At 44.3% G+C, this 23132-nt stretch overlaps 1 protein-coding gene across 1 annotated transcript; it reads right to left on the bottom strand.

Moving 5' to 3' along the window:
* Window positions 1-10407: 10407 nt before the first annotated feature.
* LOC133066244 (pregnancy-associated glycoprotein 1-like) lies at window positions 10408-18969 on the bottom strand. Its single transcript, XM_061157112.1, has 9 exons — window positions 18917-18969; window positions 17708-17858; window positions 16618-16735; window positions 16401-16519; window positions 14957-15150; window positions 13914-14030; window positions 12324-12465; window positions 12139-12237; window positions 10408-10449 (listed from the first exon to the last, which is right to left on the bottom strand). Exons 1-9 carry the CDS (start codon window positions 18967-18969, stop codon window positions 10408-10410), a joined length of 1035 nt encoding a protein of 344 aa, XP_061013095.1.
* Between the last annotated feature and the right edge of the window lie 4163 nt (window positions 18970-23132).

The raw sequence follows: 23132 nt of genomic DNA, 5'->3' as shown, positions 1-23132 counted from the left end.
GAATTAATAGTCCCTGCTCATTTAAATTCTCAATGATGGGTTTTAACCCTTCCTTAACCTCAGATTTCAGTGGATACTGCTTATGAGGAAATAAGTGTGGGTCTTTGAGCTTGATAAATACAGGAATAACATTTTGTGCTCAAGCCACAGATTTTCCATGAGCCAATACTCTAGGATTTACATTTTGTTCAATTCAAGAGAGAGAAAGGGAAGGCTCCATATTCATGAAAACAGAGGCATGGGCCTTGCTCAGTATATCCCTCCCCAAAAGGGGTGAGGGAGATTCTGGCACAATCAGAAACTCATGTGAAAAAAATCACAGAGTAACTCACAACATACAAAAAAACCTGAAGTAATATATTTTGGCTCGTCCAGACAGTCCCATTATGGAAGCAGATTGGGAAGAAAGTGGGCCAGGGGTTTCAGTAAGCACGGAGTAAGTTGCCCTAATATCTAAAAGGAAATTGATGAATTGGCCCCCCACAGTTATTAATTCCCGGGGTTCCTGAGGTGTAATTAGGAAAGGAGAATGTGTGGGGACCTGCGGGCATATTCAGTCCTGATTGTCTTGAGAGTCTGACCCCTGAAACCCATGCCTCTGTGGGCCATCTTGTCCAGTGTGGTCCCTTGCGGACCTGACATGGAACCGGGGGCGGCTTGGATGTCTGAGGGAAATCCCGCTTGTGGTGACCCTCCTTTCCACAGTAATAGCAAGCCTATCCCTTTTCACCTAGGTCCCTCTGTGCATTTTTCTCAGGCTGTTTCAGAATGATTTTCATAGCCATTGTGAGGGTTTCTGCCTGTTCCCCTGTACTTTTCTGCCTTTCTTTCTTTTCCTCATTTTCCCTACCATAATAGACTGTCTGAGCCAGTTGTAACAGAGTATGTAAAAACTGATTTGGTCCATACACACGTTTTAATAGCTTACGGAGGATATCTGGAGCCGACTGAGTGAGAAATCTATCCTTTAAAATCACTTGTCCCTCTTCATTTTGGGGATCAATCTCAGTGAATCTTCCAAGGGCTTCTCTCAGTCTACCTAGGAATTTACCAGGAACTTCCTTCTTCTCCTGTTCAATGTCTGCTAATTTGCCATAGTTTAAAGGCCAAGCCAAGCTTCAGCAATACGTGAGTCGTGAACTTTCAGATGTTCAAGCTGGTTTTAGAAAAGGCAGAGGAACCAGAGATCAAATTGCCAACATCCACTGGAACATAAAAAAAAAAGCAAGAAAGTTCCAGAAAAACATTTATCTTGCTTTATTGACTATGCCAAAGCTTTCGACTGTGAGGATCACAATAAACTGTGGAAAATTCTTCAAGAGATGGGAATACCAGACCACCTGATCTGCCTCTTGAGAAACCTTATGCAGGTCAGGAAGCAATGGTTAGAACTGGACATGGAACAACAGACTGCTTACCAATAGGAAAAGGAGTATGTCAAGGCTGTACATTGTCACCCTGCTTATTTCACTTATATGCAGGGTACATCATGAGAAATGCTGGGCTGGAAGAAGCACAAGCTGGAATCAAGATTGCTGTGACAAATATCAATAAACTCAGATATGCAGATGACACCACCCTTATGGCACAAATTGAAGAGGAACTAAAAAGCCTCTTGATGAAAGTGAAAGAGGAGAGTGAAAAAGTTGGCTTAAAGCTTAACATTCAGAAAACTAACATCAAGGAATCTCGTCCCATCATGTCATGGGAAATAGATGGGGACACAGAGGAAACAGTGTCAGACTTTTTTTTTGGGGGGGGGGGCTCCAAAATCCCTGCAGATGGTGATTGCAGCCATGAAATTAAAAGACACTTACTCCTTGGAAGGAAAGTTATGACCAACCTAGATAGCATATTAAAAAGCAGAGACATTACTTTGACAACAAAGATCTGTCTGGTCAAGGCTATGATTTTTCCGGTGGTCATGTATGGATGTGAGAGTTGGACTGTGAAGAAAGCTGAGCACCGAAAAATTGATGTTTCTGAACTATGGTGTTGGAGAAGACTCTTGAGAGTCCCTTGTACTGCAAGGAGAGCCAACCAGTCCATCCTAAATGAGATCAGTCCTGGGTGTTCATTGGAAGGACTGATGCTGAGGGTGAAACTCCAATACTTTGGCCACCTCATGTGTAGAGTTGACTCAATGGAAGGGGCCCTGATGCTGGGAGGGATTGGGGGGCAGGAGGAAAGGGGGACGGCAGAGGATGAGATGCCTGGATGGCATCACCGACTCGATGGACATGAGTTTGAGTAAACTCCAGGGATTGAGGATGGACAGGGAGGCCTGGCGTGCTGTGATTCATGGGGTCACAAAGAGTCAGACATGACCGAGCAACTAAACTGAACTAACTGAACTGAAAGTCTTAGCAGGTGCTTGCCTGAATCCTTCAAGAACACATCTGACAAAATGACTCTGATCCCATCTTCTTTTAGCTGTGTTGTAATCCCATCTGGTTCTGTCATTGGGACCACCTGATTTCCAGTGTGGAGGGTGGTTATCTCCTCCTCCCTCTTCCCTACTGATTAATTAACAAACCGTTCATCTCCATAAGCAATCACTTTCCCCAAAACTTGAGTCTTTGAGTCAGGAGTCAGTGTTTGCCCCAAGACATACATTACATCTTTCCAAGTAATGTCATAAAACAGAGTAACACCTTTAAAAGCTCTAATATATTTTTCTGGGTCCTCTAAATAGTCTCCCAGATCCTCCTTGATTTTTTGTGTTTCTTGATAAGAAAAAGGCTTATTAACTCTCATAGACTGATTATTTCTCCTGGTGGGTGCTTCATGAAGAGGCAACAGCTTGTGTGGCTGTTCCTCAGTCTGTCTGGCTGCTCTGTGCATATATGATCCCAGGGATAGATTGGAGAAACCTGCTTTTCTTTATCTCTTTGTCTCCTGTCCTCCATCTCATCTAGCACAGTAGGAGGACAGGAGGGAGCTGAAGTTTTCACTCCCAAATCTATACCCTTAGGACCTAAGTCTGGCATATTTCACAGAGAGAAAAAGGGCAACACATATGCTACTTCTACCCATTCCCCTTGTTTTCTACAGAACTGGTCTAATTGTAAAACAGTATTATACTTAAGAGACCCTCCAACCGGCCACCATTTGCTGTCCTCCAATGGATCCAGTGGCCATGCAGTATCATATAGGAAGATCAGGTGTGTCTTCTTTAAGCCCTGGGGATCAAATCTATCCCAGTTTTTCAGGATACAATTCAAAGTAGTGAGGCTGGAATTCTTAGCTCCCGTCTTTCTACCAGAGGCATCCTGCTTTTTCTAGATGGGGGTATAGACAGACTTTACCCCAAAGCTTTTCTTTCCAGGTTGGACTTAGTCGGTCCCTTACTGATGCAGGCAACCTACTCGTCGCTCCCGGTTCTACCACTGAGATGGGGTGGAGATGCACCAGGGGTAGACCTGATGGCATCCCTGACTGATGTCCAGCTCCTCACCATTAAAATCTTACTTGCATCTGATGCCGCCCAGGGTGCAATTAAAGTAACCTTCCAGAATGCCTCCCAGGCTAAACAGCTGGGGGAAATGTTCTCGTCACCTGAGTGCCTGGGCACGACCCTGAGTAAATTCCTGACCACAATATGACAGAGACGAACATAAAACTGAGATGTTCCTTCCAAGCCTTACCACACCAATATAAGAGCCTCCTAAGTGTCACCACACCAGTATAAGAGTCTCCTCTGGCCCACTCAGAGCCAGCGTTACCAAAGCAGGGGGAAAAAATCGCTTCTAGTTCCAATCTGAGTAACCTTTAACCTCAGAGGTGCTCTTGAAGCTAGAGCTCCATCTAGCTTCCAAACTGTCCATGCCTAGCAAGGCAAGGCACTTCCTGACTACCAATCCAAGTTTGGGACCAAAGTCATCACACACAGTATTAGCATAGATCACAAGTCCCTTGACAGTCTATGATCTGACAGATTAGGTTAGTGCTTCTAATTCCAAGGAGTTCTGAAATGGTCAAAGAGACTGAAAAGTTTGACTGAAAAGGAGAGTTCAGTCCACACACTTTGCCCATTTCCCATGGGTCCCCCAAAGAAGCCGTGGGTGCCTCTTGGCATTGGCAGGTCTGTATAAACCCCCAACAGGTATCTGCCATAAGCCATGTGAGGTCACCACGGAACCACAGAGCATATTGAGTGCAGCACTTTAACGGCATCATCTCAGAATTTCAAATAGCTCAACCGCAATTCTATCACCTCCACTATCTTTGCTCATAGTTATTTTTCTGAAGCCCCCCTTGACTTCACGTTTCAGGATGTCTAGCCCTAGGTGAGTGCTCACACCATTGTGGTTATCTGGGTCATCAATATCTTTTTTGTATAGTTCTTCTATATATACTTTCAACCACATCTTAATATATTCTGCTTCTGCTAGATCCATGCCATTTCTGGCTTTCAATGGGCCCATCTTGCATGAAATGTTCCTTCCCTACCTCTAAATTTCTTGAGCAGATCTCTGATCTTTCCCATTCTACTGTTTTCCTCTATTTCTTTGCACTGATCACTTAGGAAGACTTTTTTTTTTTTTTTAATCTCTTCTTGCTGTTCTTTGGAACTCTACATTCACAGGGTATGTCTTTCTTTTCTCCTTTGACTTTTGCTTCTCTACTTTCTTAAGTTATTTGTAAGGTCTCCTCAGACAACCATTTTGCCTTTATGCATTTCATTTTCTTGCAGATGGCTTTGATGTGATACATAGAGATAAAAAAAACAAGGATAATTGCACCCAGTTCCATTACTTCATTGCACATACATGGAGAAACAATGAAAACAGTGACAGAATTTATTTTTCTGAGATCCAAAATCACTGCAGAAAATAACTGCAGCTGTGGGGAAAAAAAAGACACTTGCTCTTTGGGGAAAAAAAAAAAAACTATGAAAAACCTTGAGAGCATACTAAAAAGCAGAGACACTCCTTTACCAGTAAACCTCTGTATAATCAAAGCTATGGCTTTTTCCGGAAGTCATGGGTAGATGTGAGAGTTGGACCATAAAGAAAGCTGAGTACCAAAGAACTGATGCTTTTGAACAGTGGTGTTGGACAAGACTCCTGAGAGTCCCTTGAACTGCAAGGAGATCCAACCAGTCCACCCTAAAGAAAATCGGTCCTGAATATTCTTTGGAAGGACCAATGCTGAAGCTGAACCTCCAAGAGGCTGGCCACCTGATGGGAAGAACTGACTCATTAGAAAAGACCCTGATGCTGGGAAAGATTAAAGGCAGGAGACAAAGGGGAACAGAGAAGATGAAATTATTGTGTGACATCAGCAACTTGATGAACATGAGTTTGATCAAGCTGTGGGAATTGGTGATGGACAGGGAACTCTAGCATGCTGCACCCCATGATATAGAAAAGAGTTGGACATGACTGAGAGGCTGAACTGAACTGATGTACAGAGGACAATCAGGGAGCAAGCAGAAGTCTTTGGGGAAGGAGGAAGGAACAATTCCTGGATAGCTAACAATGATGGGTCGGCAGGCCATTTCAAGCTGGAGAAGCTGTAGGGAAGCAATTCTATGCCAGGTGGAGAGAATGGTAACAGAAAGGCAGGGTGACAATGCTGGGATTTCCCAGAGGACAAGATCCCTGTTCTATTAAACTTTATCAATCCTCAATTTTGTTAGATGATTGGAAACATGAGTTTTGTTTTGGAAGTGGTAGAGCATGATTCAGTGGTAGGACTGATGCTGAAGATGAAGCTCCAACACTTATGCCATCTGATGTGAATAGCCAGCTCATTGGAAGAGACCCTGATGCTGGGAAAGATTGTAGGCATAAGGAGAGGGATCAAAGGGATGAGATGGTGAGATGGCATCACCGACTCAATGGACATGAGTTTGAGGAAACTAAATAAAATAGTGAAAGACAGGGAAGCCTGTTCTGTTGCCATACATATAATCACAAAGAGTCAGACATGACTTAGCAACTGAATAATACCAATGAGAACAGAGGGTCCAGTGAAGCCTCTGGGCCTGGTGGGAGTGGAGAAAAATTTAGGTGGAAGTGGACGCGTCCCATTCTCTGGTGCAGTTCCTTGAATCCAAGGCAAGGAGCACAAGATATTGAATGTGTGACCAAACATTGTTTTCTAAAAAAGCAAAGAACTGTTTTGTGCAGGAGTGAGAGCTTTGACTGAGTTTGTGCTCTAGATTTTACTGAGGGTTGTGGAAGGAAACAAGAGTGGGCTGAGTCTGAAAAAAGCAGGTGACCAGCTGCTGGAGGGCGAGGCATGTGGTAAACAGTCTGCACTAGGTGGAAAATGAATCCATAAAAAGTGTTCTTTCCGGAGTGTACATGTCAATGTATCCCATTGTTGCAGCAGATCACTTCAATGGTGTTTTGGGCAAGCGAAAAATGCACAATGGGTGGTTTGCTTTTGTAAATTCCTCTGGATAGTTAGATGAGTCAATGTCTGGTTACTTCACTGCATGTTTGGAATCATGCTTGGGAAAGAAAACTAGATGAGGTCCACACATACTTTGTCATTAAACAGCAAGCATAGTAACATTTCTATGGCAACTGTAGGTAATTTCAACATGAGGGGCCAAATGGGGACAGTTTCATTTAACAGGCTGAGATTGGACTGTACAGGTTGCCATAGTTGATGGTATGACAAGTAGCCATAATAGCCACTTGTTGCTATGCTGGAGATATGGGAAACTGACAAGATACCAAAAGCCTAATAACTTTCTGTGCAGCGCAATTTCAGGCTAGAAGTAGTTGGCAAGGAAAGCCTGAAAGGTAAGGCTGGGGAGGGAGTAATCTGAGCCAGTAATCATTAGCTCTTGTTGGAGCCCAGAAAACAGAAGCATTGACTCAGTCAGAGTTCTCTGTCATGGTTCAGAAAATAGAGGTCATTTGGCTTGAATCAATATTTAGCCTTGGGGGTGGCAGCCATAACCTCTAAGTAGTAGATTCCCTTCTCCCCGGGTGGGAGAATAATTCATATTTGTTCCAGACTTAGGAACCCAGAAAGCCCTCTCAGTACCACTTGTTCTCAGCAGGCACACATGCAATCTAGAAGGTGGAATTATCATCATGGTGCCCATTTTCCAGATGAGACAACTGAGTTTAAGGGACTTGATCAAGTTCACACACCTATACACGTGAATGGCGAAGCAAAAACCCAGGGCAACAGTCCTCAATTTGTGTTTTTTGCTCCATACCCACGGGAGTGGTGGGTGGTAATCTGGCACCAATGCTTAGGCAGAAGCAAGTAAAATTGAGGCTTAAATTGAAGTAAGTAAAACCACTAAAACATTCAGCTATGACTTAAATCAAATCCCTTATGATTATATGGTGGAGATGAAAAAGATTCAAGGGATTAGGTCGGGTAGCCTGAAGAACTATGGGTGGAGGTTTGAAACATTGTATGGAGGTGGTCACCAAAACCATCCCCAAGAAAAACAAATATGAGAAGGAAAAGTGGTTGCCTGAGGAGGTCTTAAAAACAGCTGAGAACATAAGAGAAGTGAAAGGCAAAGGAAAAAGGGAAAGCTATACCCAATGGAAGGCAGACCTCCAGAGAAAATCAAGGAGAGATAAGAAAGTCTTTGTAACTGTACAGTGCAAGAATTAGAGGGAAATAACAGAATTTAAAGAGTATAGAACTCTTCAGGAAAATTGGAGCTAACAAGGAACACTTCATGCAAAGATGGGCACAATAAAGGACAACAAAGTCAAAAACCTACCAGAAGCAGATGAGATTAAGAGGAGGTGACAAGAATGCCGAGAGGAACTGTACAAAAATGGTCATAAATTCGGATAGGAACGATGCTTGGGTCACTCTTGTAAAGCCAGATATACTGGAGTATGATGTCAAGTGGGCCTTAAGAAGCATCACTACAAACAAAGCTAGTGGAGGTGATGGAATTCCAGCTGAGCTGTTTAAAACATCCTAAGGAATGAGGCTATAAAATGACTGCATTCAATATGTCAGCAATTTGGAAAACTCAGCAGTGGCAAGAGTGCAGGAAGAGGTCAGTTTTCAACCAATCCAAAAGAATGGCAATTTCAAAGAATGTTCAACCTATCAAGCAATTGTGCTCATCTCAATTGCTAGCAAGGTAATGCTCGAAATCCTTCAAGCTAAGCTTCAACAGTACATGAACTGAGAATTTCCAGATGTACAAACTGGTTTGAGGAACCAGAGATCAAATTGCCAACATCCATTGAATCATAGAGAAAGCAAGGGAATCCCAGAAAAATATTTCTGTCTGCTTCACTGACTATGCTAAAGTCTTTCATTGTGTGGACCACAACAAACTGTGGAAAATTCTTAAGGAAATGAGAGTACCAGATCACCTTACCTGTCTCCTGAAAAGTCTGCATGTAGGTCAAAAAGTGGCAGTTAGAATCAGACACGGAACAACGGAAAGATTTAAAATTGGGAATGGAGTGTGACAAGGTGTACATTGCCACTCTTGTTATTTAGCTTCTATGTAGGATACCTCATTCGATATGCTGGTCTACATAAATCCCAAGCTGGAATTAAGATTGCTGGGAGAAGTATCAACATCCACAGATATGAACATGACACTTCCCTAATGGCAGAAAAAAAGAACTAAAGAGCCTCTTGATGAGGAGAGCAGATGCAAAAATTGACTTAAAACTCAACATTCAAAAAACTATTCACAAAAACATACTGAACATTCATGGCATCGAATCCCACCACTTCAAGGCATATAGATGAGGGAAAAGTGGAAACAGTGGCAGAATATTTTCTTGGGCTCCAAAAATCACTATGGACCTTGACTGCAGCCACAAAATTAAAACACACTTGCTCCCTGGAAGGAAGAAAGGCTATGAAAAATTGGGCGGTGTATTAAAAAGCAGAGAGTCACTTTGCTACAGTGGTCTGAAGTGTCAAAACTATGATTTTTCCAGTAATCATTTACAGATGTGCTATCTGGACCATAAGAAAGGGTGAATGGCAAAAAACGGAGCTTTTGAACTGTGGGTCTTCAGCAGATTCTTGAGAGGCCCTTATACAACAAGGAGATCAAACCAGTCAATCTGAAAGGAAATCAACCTCTGACCCCTGCTGTTTTAGCTGAGGCATCTACTGAGGGCCTCTAGGTGGAAAGAATGGATGCTTCCCCTGCAAAAGCACCTAACCATGGCAGATCCAAGCAAAGAGTTTGTAGCTCCACCCCTGGAGGAAGCTCAGAAAGGCTGAAGGCTCTGTGTACCCTGGGTCCCCCGATACATGTGTTGCATTCTCCCCAGCAGCACTGGAGGCCAAGGAAGGTGCAAACTGGGCCCTGGAGGAGGGGGATGGTTCCGGGATCCACTGGGGCCAGCACTTACCAGTAGGACTGGAAAGGACAGAGCAGGCATATGTGGCAGAGAGCTGGTGACTGCAGTGTGGGAACAAGAGGGAACCAGCTCTGCATGAACTACCTCAACCAAACTCCCCTGGAGGGGAAGCCCAGTAATAAGATCATCTGACATGGGATGAAGAGAGACTATTTCTTTACCCCTTAGAATATCCTCTGAATGAGGAGGTGGTGAAGTTGGTGGTTCATCACGAACTCTTCCATGGCCTAGACCATCCCCTAGCCACTATCCTTGGGGCTGCCTCTCCCCAGCTTCAGTCATGTAGTTCTGGAGGAAACTGAGAATAATGTGTGCTGCTGGGTCAGGGCCAATGACCATGTAAAGCCAGTCTTAGGACCCCATGGTCCTGCCAGGATGGCTGATCTGGTGCTGTGCATGTGATCTGAGGTGGGTCATTCAGAGAACACCATTGAACGCTGATATCCCCGAGCTTCTTTCCTTACTAGGTGATGCCTTGGGGATATAAAACCCTAGGGCAGGTAGTTTGGACTCCCTCACTAGGTGTAGAAGACTTAAGGAAGGAAGTTGTCAGGCTCAGACCCCCAAAGAAGAGCAAAGGGAAAGAGTGAGGGTGGGAAAGAGAGAACTGATGACTTCTGATTTCTTGGGTCCAGTCACTGAGATCTCTGTATTTGCTCTGATTCTTGTGTCCTGGATTCCCAGAATCATTTCAATGAGTCTGCCTTTTCCTTGAAGCCAGTTGGAGTTGGGCTCCTCTCAGTTTTGATTCAGACTAGGTTCTAGGTCCTTCACTCCCAGACACAAACAGAGGCACCCATTTGTTTCAGCACCATTACGAGTAAAACTCTTTATTCTTTACTGAGAATAGGGTGTGCAGACCACCAAATGCAGTTCATCAGCATCCTGGGCAGGAGTGCCCTAATTGTGAGTGAGGGTGTGTTAGGAGTGGTCTTACTGATTCCTGAATCACTCCAAGAGGTTACACTGCCTGTGCCAGGCCAATCCTGTCATTTCCTCGATCAAAGACTGAAAAATCCAGCCTCAGGAAGATGTCACCAAGGTACCAGGTCTCTGTAGATCTACTCGGTTAGAGCTGTTTAAAGGTGATATAGCAGTCGCCGCTAGAATCCTGGGAGAGTCAGAGACACACACAAGTCAGCCTGAGCCCTTACATGTGACTCCCCCCATTATCCAGGCCAGCACCGTTCTTGGTTTAATTTCCCTCTTATGATAAGTATCAAGTGGTTTTATGAGCAGCAGGGGATGTGAGAGTTCATCCAAAACCAAAAAGGGCCCATACATGTGGCTGCCATGAGGAAGGGTGCGGTGAGTGGAGGACTGGGAGTTGGGGAAACAGTGGAATGATAAACAACAAAGTCCTACTGTAGAGAGTAAGGAGCTATATTCAATATTCAGTGATAAACCACATGAAAAAGACTAAGAGAAAGAATATATAGTTTTTATGTGTATAACTGAGTCACATTGCTGTCCAGCAGAACTTAAGGCAACACTGAAGATTAGCTACACTTCAATACAATTTTGAGAAAAGAACAAGGGTGTCCCCTGGTTCTCCTCACTCCCTGTTTCTTTCCTCCTGACTCCTGCTCCTTGTTTTCTCTACTGAGAATGCAGGTACTCCTACAGCATTCCCACAATCCAAACTTTATTTAAAAACTATTTCTTATTGGATTATAGCTGATTAACAATATTCTGGGTTTCAGGTGGAAAGTAAACGGACTCAATTGTATGTAGCTATGTATCCTGGTCCCAAAGATACCCCTCCCATCCAGGCTGTCATGTAACTGAGTGGACTTCCCTGTGCTACACAGTAACTCATTGTTGGTTATCCATCTTAAATATAGCAGTGCCCTCAACACGTTCTTGAAGACTTAAACAGGAACTGTGGAAAACCTCCTTCGGCTCACTCACCCTCTTTGGCCATTCCAGGCCTTATTGGGTAACGTACTCTGGTTGCCCATTCCTACCAGTCAGTCCGTATCCCTCATCACCCCTAGTAAGTCCCCAGTGCCCCAGTGCAGAGTACCTTGGGATGCCATTTGCATGGGATCCAGTGTAGTGTTGCCTAGAACCAAGCAACCCTCCACATGGCTTCACGAGTTTGTTGTCTTAGAATTCCTGAAATTCCCTCCCTTCCTCAAAGCCTTCTTTGAGCCCATCAGCTGCTATGTACTCCCACAGGGGGCTGACATGAAGCCTCCACCCTGTGGCGGGGTGAGCAGTCACTGTGCACCCTTTATTCACCTTCCTATCCAACATCCCAACAGAGGGGTCAGGTACCCTAATTCACAAAGGGGGCACCTGGCCAGAAGAAGGGGAAGAAGCAGCCGAGATCTAGGCTGACCATGTAATTTATCATCCAAAGCAGGAAAACTTTGAGAAGGGAAGGGAGACTGTTAATTTATGATGGGAAAGCACACTGGGATTGTCCCCAGCCATTCACCTTGTAACATGGCCTATTTCAGGGACTGTTAGCACTGACTTTCGTGTTCATGCACCTAAGTGTTCAGATTGAACTGAAGCTCTTCTAGGACTGAGGGCCTCAGTGTTCCCCTCACCTTGTGACTCCCACCATGCCAGCATGGTGTGGCGTCTCCACATTTATTTCAGGATGATCAGTGTCCCAGACGGCCCTTTACTCTCAAGTGATTGGTTCTGTGGGAGGCACTGGCCCAGCCACAAGGCTCAGAGCATCTAAATGGTGTGACATGGCCTGCAGAGGGCGCCCTTCTCCCAGCAGCAGCCCAGGGATTCCTGCAAGCTCCAGTTTCAGAATCAACCCTCAGTATTGTCCCCTCACCTTGATGGCATAGGCTTGAGCTGGCACTGGGTAGTTGATGCCATTGATGGTGAAGTCAATAGAGGGCAGGGTATTGACCGCAGAACATGAAACGTAGTGCTTTAGAGAGAGGGGGAGAGAGGTTGCCCCTGGAGATCCTTGTTGTGTGTGGAGACTGGGAGTGACCCCGGGGCATGAACTTTCACCTCAGAAGCCCGTGGCGTGGCACCGGTGAGCCTCAGGATGTTATCGACCAGTTTTCCTGGGCCAAGGATCAGTGATGTCCCGGTATCCACAATGGCCTCACAACCACCATTACAAGCAATAATGCGTCTGTTCATGGAGATGCTAAGAGAGAGTGTGACAAAGTGCACATCGAGGTCGCTCTGAAATAGCACCTCCCTTCACATCCTTGAATGCAGCACTTGAATACACCAGGATCTTTTGTAGCTTGACACAAGCTGCTTTTCCTTCCTAGAAGAGTCCCCTCCCCTTTGACTAGCAAAGTTCTTCTCATCTTCCAGATTCCAGCTTAATTGTATTGTTTTCAAGGAAGAATTTCCCCTGGTATTTATCAGTCTCCTCTCTTGGTCACTCTCTGTAGACACTTCCTCACGTCTAGCATGTACCAAAGTCAATTCACTAAGTGTGTGTATCATTTCTGTGCATCTGCCTTCTTAGATGTGAGGGCGAGTTTTATTCTCATTGCTTCCCTAAAGTGCGTGGCACACAGTGGATGCCCAATGTGTGTCTGTTCAATGAGTGAATGAAGACTGTGAAAATAATGAGAAACATCCAGAGAGCTGTATCTGGTGGAGAGCAAATAATGGGTCAAACACAGAGTGAAGATGGAGATTTGCAAGAGCAGCAGATTCTCATAGAAGGAAGGGGGAGACAGAGGCTCCTCTGGTAGAGGGTGTCTCCCAGGACTGATTTTACAACCAGCTCAGACCCTGAGACCCTGCACAGGAAATACATGACTAGCCCACAGAAACTTCAAAGGACAGGTCAGCTTTTGTCTGAGCATATCACACAAAATCATTTCAGTTATTGCCTCTTGTCCTCAGGTCACTCCCGGATCCCATCTTCCTGATTCTCTCAGTTATAGCCCCTGTCCCACTCTGTGCCCAGGGATGTGGGGTGTCTTTTTTATTAGTTGCTTTCACGTCTTAAGACTGCAGCCAACCTCTCTCCACTGCTGGGTAGCTTCTCCATAAGGAGACCCATTGTCCGCATTTGCTCAGGACTTGCCCTGTTTTTAAACTGACATTTATCTGTACTGAGAACTTCCTTGGTCCCAGGTAGCCCTGGACAGTTGGTTATCTTATAACTATGTCCAGGCTGGTGAAATCCTCCCTGATCCTGTTCACCACACTGCAGAGTCCTCTGACCATGCTCCCCACCTCACAGGGTAGCAGGTGCAAGGCTCTCCAGCTGTACAGACCTCTCTGGACCCTGTGAGGACCATGGTCAGAGCCCTGGTCAGGAGGCCTGGGGATTATGAACCAATGGGCTTTTTGTGTATCTATGTGCTTGTGTGTTTGTATGTGTCTCTGTGTGTCCTTCTGTGTCTCTGATTAGCTATGCAAGTTTTGCATGTTTATATGTGTCTCTGTGTATGTTTATATGTGTCTGCTTCTGTGTTTCCATGTGTCTGTGGGTCTATCTGTGTCATTGTGGGTGGTGTATAAGTCTCTGTGTCTATTTGCCTGAGAATGCATTTCTGTGTGTCTACCTGTGTCCATGTACAGTAGTGGGAGCATCCCTTGGGCTGACCCTCAGAGGGAGAGGCTTACCGGTCCATGTGGACACGCCAGTCGCCTGCTTGGATCAATGGTACCCAGTTGAGTGCTCCCTGGTAGTAGGATTTATCCACCCCACCAAGCATCACCACACTGCCCTCTGGCTTGCTTCTATAGAGAGAAGACAGCAGGGAGATCCTTGGAGGACGGTAACAACATCACTGTCTGAGAGCTTTGCTTCTCCACCCATCAAGGCCCTAACAAGATCCCCATCTACAGATGCAGATATCCACTCTAGGAGCGATTGAGAACCAGACTGAGGTGGTTACTGGCTTTGAGTGGCACAGAGGAGGGTAGAATCTGAGTCAGTTGGCTGGACTGCAACCACTATATCTTCTGAAGATGCCCTGGACCTCTTGTGACCTGAGTGCTCAGACACCCTCAGAGGACAGGGTACTGAAGCATTTTGGCTCTCTCCTTGTCCAGCTTGTCATTTTCTCAGGAAAATCAAGGCCTGGGAGTGCTAAGGCTGTGGGATCAGGTCACCCAGAGTTGGCTCCACTGGCCTGTGACCTCTACTCTCCAAAGGGCTCCACACTCAGAAGGAACCCCACCTCTGCTCTCCCTGTCTTGAAATGCCTAATATTTCTTGAACAAGGGGTCCCACACTTTTGTTTTGTGTCCCACACTTTCATTTTTCACTGGCTCCTGCAAATTGGGTAGCTGGTCCTGGGCTCACAGTGAAGTGCTAATGAGGAAGGAAAGATACCCACCAACCTTCTCCTTCCTTATCAAATATGCAAGCAAATCCTAATGCCTTTTCCTTCAACTTGTTGCCTGTTGCCTTCCATTAGTTTTTCTCCTCACTCATCCCCCTAGACCAGGCTACTGATCTTGAGACCAGGAGCAGGGTTATGTTCCAATAAAACGTTATATATAAAAGCTAATGGTGAAGCCAGGTAGGGCCCTGGGGCCATAGTTATCTTGGATTAGATTATCTCTCAGCATACTTCTTTATCAAGTGTTCTATAAATATCCTACACCTGAAAGCAAATCACAGCTAATTTGGAGAAATGGATTTTCCATCTCAGACTTACTTGCTGAGGTAGAAGGCAAAAACCGGCTCAGAAATGGCACCTTGATTCATCAGGTTGTCAAAGATGGGGATGCCTCCAGTGAAAGATAAGTTGGGGTAGTTCAAGCCCAAGACGCCATCAAAAGGCTTTCCCTCAAACCCGGATTGCTTCATGCTTAGACCAAATCGCTGGTCAGTACTTACAAGGTCCCCAATCTGTGGGAGAGAAGAGTGATCCCACTTACAGATACATGAACTGGGGCTAGGACTAGGCTGGGGTGCATTGCCATTAGATCCTCAGAGAAGAATTGAGGCTGGGCTCTGTGGTCGGTGGACCTCAGGCGGTTAGACCAAGCTGAGACGGGAATTTGGGTTCGATTTGTGAGAGGCTGTGAATTTTAAAACATCTGCCCCTCTGAAAAACAGCACCGAGAAAAACAAACAATCAAACAAACAGCAACAAAAAAAAAAAAAAAACACCACCTGAGTGAGTCAAATTGGCCCCGTGGCTTCTGTACAGGTGGGGCAACCAAGAGTCAGGCCAGGACCCATTGGTGCCCCCTTGTGGACAAAATGCGCCAAGTGCAATGCAGCCTTCTCTTTGGCATCACTGTGACCTAATGGCAGGAATGGACTGCATTCTCTGTAAGGTACTGTGGATTCTGCATCTGTCCAGGAAGACAGAAGCCGAAAACACAATCTTAATTGCAGTGATCTATGAAATTACTGCCCAGGGATTCACTTCTAGGGATATGTGGGTCTTTCTGTGAGTGTGTATGAGAGAGAAAGAGTGAGGGGAACTACTCACGTACTTTGGGGGAGGCAGGCCATAAGTTTTGTTGGACTCTCCAAGCCCCCCTAGAGTGAGAACTCATTTATCAGGCCCCCTAAATTCTCAGGCGTCCAGTTTCCCCGTTTGGATACCTGAAGCCCTTGACTGCCCCGAGGGTCCCCAGATCAGTTTTATCCTGTCCCCAAACACCCCACAGCAACTTCAGTCCTGAAAAGCCAGCCGAGCTCCACTGTTTACCACGCGTGTGTTCTCAGCAAGGCCCTTGCTGTCTGCACCTCAGTTTCCTCATATGTCTCATGAGCTAATCAGAGTAACTGCTGTGTGTGGTTGTTGCAGGACTAAGCCAGTTACCACCTGAAAGTGCCTGGAACAGTCTGAGAATAAAAGTGGGTGCTTTTTTCCCCTCTTCTCACTCCCCGCAAAATGAACCTTGAAGTTCTCATGGGCAGAGAATCTGCAAGTCCCCATCTCAAGCCACTCTCTGGGTTAGCTAAACTGTGTGCTCCTGTGTCACCACGGGCAGTGCCGCCCCAGGGACAGGATCCTGTGGGTAAGATGGCCAATATCTATGGGAGTTAGGCTAGGAAGGGTCCTGCCAGAAGGTCCTGCATCTGTTTTGCAAGCAGTGGTCACTCCATAGCCAGTCCTGACTCAGCATTTGTTACACTCTTACCCGAACGGTATCAAGAGCAACAACTCCCTTCATCCTCCCAGAAACATATATGAGGCTGAGGGTCTCTTGGGTAGGCTGGAAGGTGGAAGACTCACGATGTCTGAACAAAGCGTGTGAAGCTGCAGACACAAGAGATAAGTGTCATCAGGTGCCAAGGGTGCAAAACAGAGTGGCAGGGCAATGGGAGATGATCCAGGTATGGGGTGTCTGTACTCACAACAGAATCGGCTGGTGCAAAGGACGGAGGGCACCCACAAGTCAGATGAGCCTGTGTCAAAGATAACCTGGAATTTCTGAGGGGGTGTTCCAATGGTGATGTTACCCACATATATTATCTACAGGGAAAAGGAGGGAGTGGGTTAGTGCAGAACTGGCTACCCTCTATTCCCACACACATGCCTCCCTCTGGATGTCACATATCTCTTGAGATCACTTCCTAACCACTGTGTAGCTCACTGACTTTGGTCACAGAGGTGCCTGCATTTGATATATTTTTCCTGTGCTGCATGATATGCAGGATATTGACACTGTATCCAGGCATTGAAGTGGTACCTCCTGCTTTGGAAGTGCAGAGGCATAACCACTGGACCTCCAGCACCACTGCACACCCAGGGAAGTCCTGGCGCCTTCATTTGAGAAGCTCTGTAGTCTCTTCAAACCCAGCCTTAGCGCCCCCTTCTCCAGGAGGTCCTTCTTGATCAACCTCAGCCACTCCCTCTAAACTCAGACCACATTCAATCAAGCACAGAGGTGACCCTTTCATTTGACATGTATTTACTAATATGCCTATCTCTCAGGCCAGCATGAGCATTCTTGAAGACAGAATAAGCCCGTTTTCTAATCTAAAAGCAGTAACCACAATGTTAGATACTTATGGCCTTACACGGAATATGGGTTCAGTAACTTTTTACGGCTGTGGGTCTTGCTTCTGTGGAAACTGAACTCTTCTGCCTGGGAATTCACAATGATTTGCCGTTGGTTCTGCCATTTGATCAGTGACGGTTCACTCTTCATCTGTAACTGACTCACTTATTTCAGAGGGAACAATCTCCGTCAAATTAATGACACATATTTGACACAGAAATGGATATTTACCTGCCACCTGGTAATTGCCGGGCCCAGTCACAAAGAGCAACAGTTGAGGATGAGAGTGTGTTCTCCTCTGGGTGGGGTCCCTGTTTTCCAGAGTTTCTGCCTCCTGCAGGAACCCCAACCCCAACATCTCACCTGGCACCTCCGGATGAGCCCTGGTGCTAGTCTAGAGCACCAGAGGGCGCTGTGGAGCACCATCCTCCCAAAATACTCACATCTTTGATATTTCTCACGGGGTGAGTAGCTATGTTTGAGCCAGGAGAAGAAGTCAGGTAGAGTCTGTAAGCATGTTCCTTCAGGAAATTGTTCAGCATGTTTTTTTCACTGCGGGTTTTTCTCATGATATTCACTCTCGTTAGAGGTATTCTTTACCGAGCATTTGACAAAGAAAACAAAGAGGAAGCTACAGTTAGCTGTCAGTGTTAAGGTAAAACCGTCATTGTAATGGCCCTGTGTATTTTGTAATCATTTTTATGAGGCATATTATTATCAGAATTTTATGCATATACCATGACAAAGACATAGGTTTGATTACGGGTTCTGTTCTGCAATCTGGGATAAGCCATATGACCATGTGGTGTCTCAGTCTCCCCCTCGGTCCAATCCCCCTCCAAATAGAATATCTTGGGGGTAAATAAAGTGAAGAATATAAGGTACGTGATAAATAGGAAGTCTCAACAATGACAGCCATTAGCATTGCTGTTGCCATTCCACTGTATCCTTCTCATAGAACCTCAAGGAAGGAGGTAGAAGGGGGGACTCTTATGCTCTTCAAAAGGGAGCAATTTGAAATGCAAGAGGTTACTGAGTTCGCTGTGGTCACACTGCTTGTCAGATATAAATCGGTATATAAAACAGTGTACCTTCCTCCAAGTTGAAAGAGAAGAGGGAGTTGAAAGAAGAATCCAGGAGATAGGCAACAAGTAAGGGAAATTCAGAGGCTCGAGAAGGAAGGATGAGTCAAATGAAAAATTAAAAGAAAATAACACAGGGAGAAATACACTCACAGAGACTTCCAAAGAGAAGGAGAGGTAAATGATAGTGATACAGAGATGCAGACATAGACATATACACACTGAAGTAGAGAGGGAACAAAGAGGACATGTTGAATAAAATGTAGAAAAGTGCCATTCCACAGGACCACACCTACATCTGCATAGACTGTGCACTGAACAGTTGTAAGGAGTTGCATTTTCAATAGGTCATGACTGGACCCCAAGAGTTGTGCAACCATGCAAATCTACACCAACACCCTTGGGATCCACAGTTCCTAAAGCAAGGTACTTATCAATAAGTAAGGGTTGAATTTCAAGACTGTCAGGGAAATATTCATTCCCATCTAAACCTGATGGGTGGAAGAATAACCAGATGAAAAGAAAAATCCGAGAAAGGAAGATGATGCAGCTTACAGTCCCCATACATACTTGACTATGCAATCTGAGAAGGCCACCAGCCCGAGGAGCACAAGCCATTTCATGCTTCTTTCCTGGCTCCAAGTACTCAGGGAAGTTCAGGTTCTTAGCATGTACTGGTGACCAGGAGCCCCTAGTTATATATGCTCTGACTTACCCTAGTTTTCCCCTTTATGCCACTAATAGATCTGATAAAAACACAAAGCTTTCGATAAAATCTTTACCTTCCTCAGTGTCCTTGGCAAGTGGACTTTGAAGCTTCTCAGAATACAGACAATTGAACTGTAATCTCTTCCTTGAAGCTTGGCTGGAGAATCTAACTGATCTGCATGGACATCTAAGGAGACGGAGAACCTTGCTTACTTGGAGAAAAATCTGCTAAGAACATCATGAAAATGGTAACTAGGGGCCATACTCAACATTCATGGTTTCATGTCATCTTCCTAGCCACTTCATGAGATATGCATTGCTGTCTTTGTTGGAGAGGAGATTGCTAAGAAGATAAGTTGTCAAGCGGCAAAGTGAAGACTTCAGGGACAGCCCAGGGACATACAACTGGCATTAGGTAGTGGGTCTAATGGCAGAGATCAGGGCACCTGTGATGCCAGTCTGCATCAAAGACTTAGGGCAGAGCAGTACTTCCATTGCATTGGTTTTAGTATGGAAAAAATGTCGTATGCATCCACAAGATATTTTATATCATCCAACAAACGTACAAGGAAGAACTGTGTGCTGGGTTCTGGGTTAAAGGCTTCAAAGTTAAAGTTGATCAAGACGAAAGTAGTCTTTATCTTAAGAGAGCCAGCAGTCTAGTTCTCACAAACTCATGGCCCCAGGAGGCAAGAGAAATGATAGTAGGACTAGGTGGCCATGCTGGACCCTGACCCCTTGGAGCACTCTTTCCTCTACTTAAACCATGCTGGAAAGCAGGCCAGTCTGCCATGTTTTCAAGAGAATGAGAAGGTTGGATATTTATGTACAATCTACTGATTTTAATGTTAGCATTAAAATTTTTTTTTCCCAGAAAATCAGTGGGAAGGAAATGTCCACAACCATGTGCTGGAATCAGCCTTCAGTCTCTGCAGGTTTTTATTTCTAGCCTACACGTGGGAGTGCAGTGGGGACAGAAAGGAATGTAATTCAAGCTGGTTGATTTAAAAAGAGACTGAATGCATACTGAACATGTTTGTTTCCTTTCTATTTATAAAGAAAGATCATTGGGGACATACAAACCAACAAATTTAACTGCTGAAGATATATGTATATATTTCTGATATAATTTCCCCTATAGGGTCTATACCATGAAAAATTTTGCCCACCAAAGCAAACACACAAAAAAAATTAATTTTGAAAGGTCTTCCCAATCAAAGAAGACAAAACACCCGTGGCAGCCTGTTTAATGACTCATCCAGGACTCCCAGGGCCTATTCCTGCCTGAGGTCTATCCAGGCCTGTCCCTTGAATACAATAGGAGCCTTTCCTGTCACCAGGTGTATGTAGGTGGGGCACTGTGTCTTAATCCTCATTTTTGCATATTGTTTAAATTCCGTTTTGGTGGTTAAATCCCAACAGGGGAAATATGACATCACTGACAAATGACACACATATATGCCCTTTGAACTATGGCCTTGGAGAAGATTGTTTTTTGTTTTTGTTTTAATTTATTTTTATTAGTTGGAGGCTAATTACTTTACACTATTGTAGTGATTTTTGCCATAAATTGACATGAATCAGCCATGGATTTACATGTGTTCCCCATATCGAGCCCCCCTCCCGCCTCCCTCTCCATCCCATCTCTCTGGGTCTTCCCAGGGCACTAGCCCTGAGCACATGTCTCATGCATTCGACCTGGGCTGGTGATCTGTTCCACCCTTGATAGTATACTTGTTTCAATGCTATTCTCTCAGAACATCACACCCTCGCCTTCTCCCACAGAGTCCAAAAGTCTGTTCTATACATCTGTGTCTCTTTTTCTGTTTTGCATATAGGGCTATCGTTACCATCTTTTTAAATTCCATATACATGTGCTAGTACTGTATTGGTGTTTATCTTTCTGGCTTACTTCACTCTGTATAATGGGCTCCAGTTACATCTATCTCATTAGAACTGATTTAAATGAATTCTTTTTAATGGCTGAGTAATATTACATAGTGTATATTTACCATAGCTTCCTTATCCATTCGTCTCCTGATGGGCATCCAGCTTGTGTCCATGTCCTGGCTATTATAAATAGTACTGCAATGAAGATTGGGGTGCATGTGTCTCTTTCAGATCTGGTGTCCTCCGTGTGTATGCCCAGGAGTGGGATTGCTGGGTCATATGGCAGTTCTATTTCCAGTTTTTTAAGCAATCTCCACACTGTTCTCCAGAGTGGCTGTACTGGTATGCATTCCCACCAACAGTGTAAGAGGGTTCCCTTGTCTCCACACCCTCTCCAGCATTTATTGCTTGTAGACTTTTGGATAGCAGCCATCCTGACTGGCGTGTAATGGTACCTCATTGAGGTTTTGATTTGCATTTCTCTGATAATGAGTGATGCTGAGCATCTTTTCTTGTATTTGTTACCCATCTGTATATCTTCTATGGAGAAATGTCTGTTTAGTTCTTTGGCCCACTTTTTGATCGGGTCATTTATTTTTCTGGAATTGAGCTGCAGGTGTTACTTGTATATTTTTAAGATTAATCCTTTGTCTTGCTTCATTTGCTATTATTTTCTCCCACTCTGAAGGCTGGCTTTTCACTTTGCTTACTGTTTCCTTTGTTGTGCAAAAGCTTTTAAGTTTCATTAAGTCCCATTTGTTTATTTTTGCTTTTATTTCTAATATTCTGGGAGGTGGGTCATAGAGGATCCTGCTGTGATTTATGTCAGAATGTGTTCTGCCTATGTTCTCCTCTAGGAGTTTTATAGTTTCTGGTCTTACATTTAGATCTTTAATCCATTTTGAGTTTATTTTGGTGTATGGTGTTAGAAAGTGTTCTAGTTTCATTCTTTTACAAGTGGTTGACCAGTTTCCCCAGCACCACTTGTTAAAAGGTTGTATTTTTTCCATTGTATATCCCTGCCTCCTTTGTCGAAGATAAGGTGTCCATAGGTACATGGATTTATCTCTGGGCTTTCTATTTTCTTCCATTGATCTCTATTTCTTTCTTTGTGCCAGTACCATACTGTCCTGATGACTGAGGCTTTGTAGTAGAGCCTGAAGTCAGGCAGGTTGATACCTCCAGTTCTATACTTCTTTCTCAAAATCGCTTTGGCTATTCGAGGTTTTTTGTATTTCCGTACAAATTGTGAAATTGTTTGTTCTAGGTCTGTGAAGAATACCGTTGGTAGCTTGATAGGGATTGCATTGAATCTATAGATTGTGTTGGGTAGTACAGCCATTTTGACAATATTGATTCTTCCATTCCATGAACACAGTATATTTCTCTATCTGTTTGTGTCCTTTTTGATTTCTTTCATCAGTGTTTTATAGTTTTCTATCTATAGGTCTTTTGCTTCTTTAGGTAGATATACTAAGTATTTTATTCTTTTTGTTGCAATGGTGAATGGGATTGTTTCCTTAATTTCTTTTTCTGTTTTCTCATTGTTAGTGTATAGGAATGCAAGAGATTTCTGTGTGTTAATTTTATATCCTGCAACTTTACTATATTCATTGATTAGCTCTAATTTTCTGGTAGAGTCTTTAGGGTTTTCTATGTAGAGGATCATGCTGTCTGCAAAGAGTGAGAGTTTTATTTCTTCTTTTCCTATCTGGATTCCTTTTATTTCTTTGTCTGCTCTGATTGCTGTGGCCAACACGTCCAAAACTATGTTGAATAGTAGTGGTGAGTGTGGACACCCTAGTCTTCTTCCTGACATTAGGGGAAATGCTTTCACTTTTTCACCATTGAGGATAATGTTTGCTGTGGGTTTGTCATATATAGCTTTTATTATGTTGAGGTATGTTCCTTCTATTCCTGCTTTCTGGAGATATTTATCATAAATGGATGTTGAATTTTGCCAAAGGCTTTTTCTGCATCTATTGAGATAATACATGGTCTTTATCTTTCTGTTTGTTAATGTGGTGTATTGCATTGATTGATTTGAGGATATTAAAGAATCCTTGCATTCCTGGGATAAAGCCCACTTGGTCATGATGTATGATCTTTTTAATATGTTGTTGGATTCTGTTTGCTAGAATTTTATTAAGGATTTTTGAATCTGTGATCATCAGTGATATTGGCCTGT

This window comes from Dama dama, chromosome 2 (genome assembly GCF_033118175.1).
Source record: "Dama dama isolate Ldn47 chromosome 2, ASM3311817v1, whole genome shotgun sequence".
In the NCBI taxonomy this organism is placed as follows: domain Eukaryota; kingdom Metazoa; phylum Chordata; class Mammalia; order Artiodactyla; family Cervidae; genus Dama; species Dama dama.
The sequence above is the reverse complement of the archived record's forward strand: the minus strand, read 5'-3'. Positions and strand labels throughout refer to the sequence as shown.

Excerpts from the sequence above, each read along its gene's own strand:
- LOC133066244 (XM_061157112.1), bottom strand. The coding sequence starts at position 18,969 with ATGAAATGGCTTGTGCTCCTCGGGCTGGTGGCCTTCTCAGATTGCATA. Across the intron at positions 16,520-16,617 it reads TTGCACCAGCCGATTCTGTT|CTTCACACGCTTTGTTCAGA; the intron begins GTGAGTACAGAC and ends TTGTGTCTGCAG. Across the intron at positions 10,450-12,138 it reads CTCAAGCCTATGCCATCAAG|GATTCTAGCGGCGACTGCTA; the intron begins GTGAGGGGACAA and ends TGACTCTCCCAG.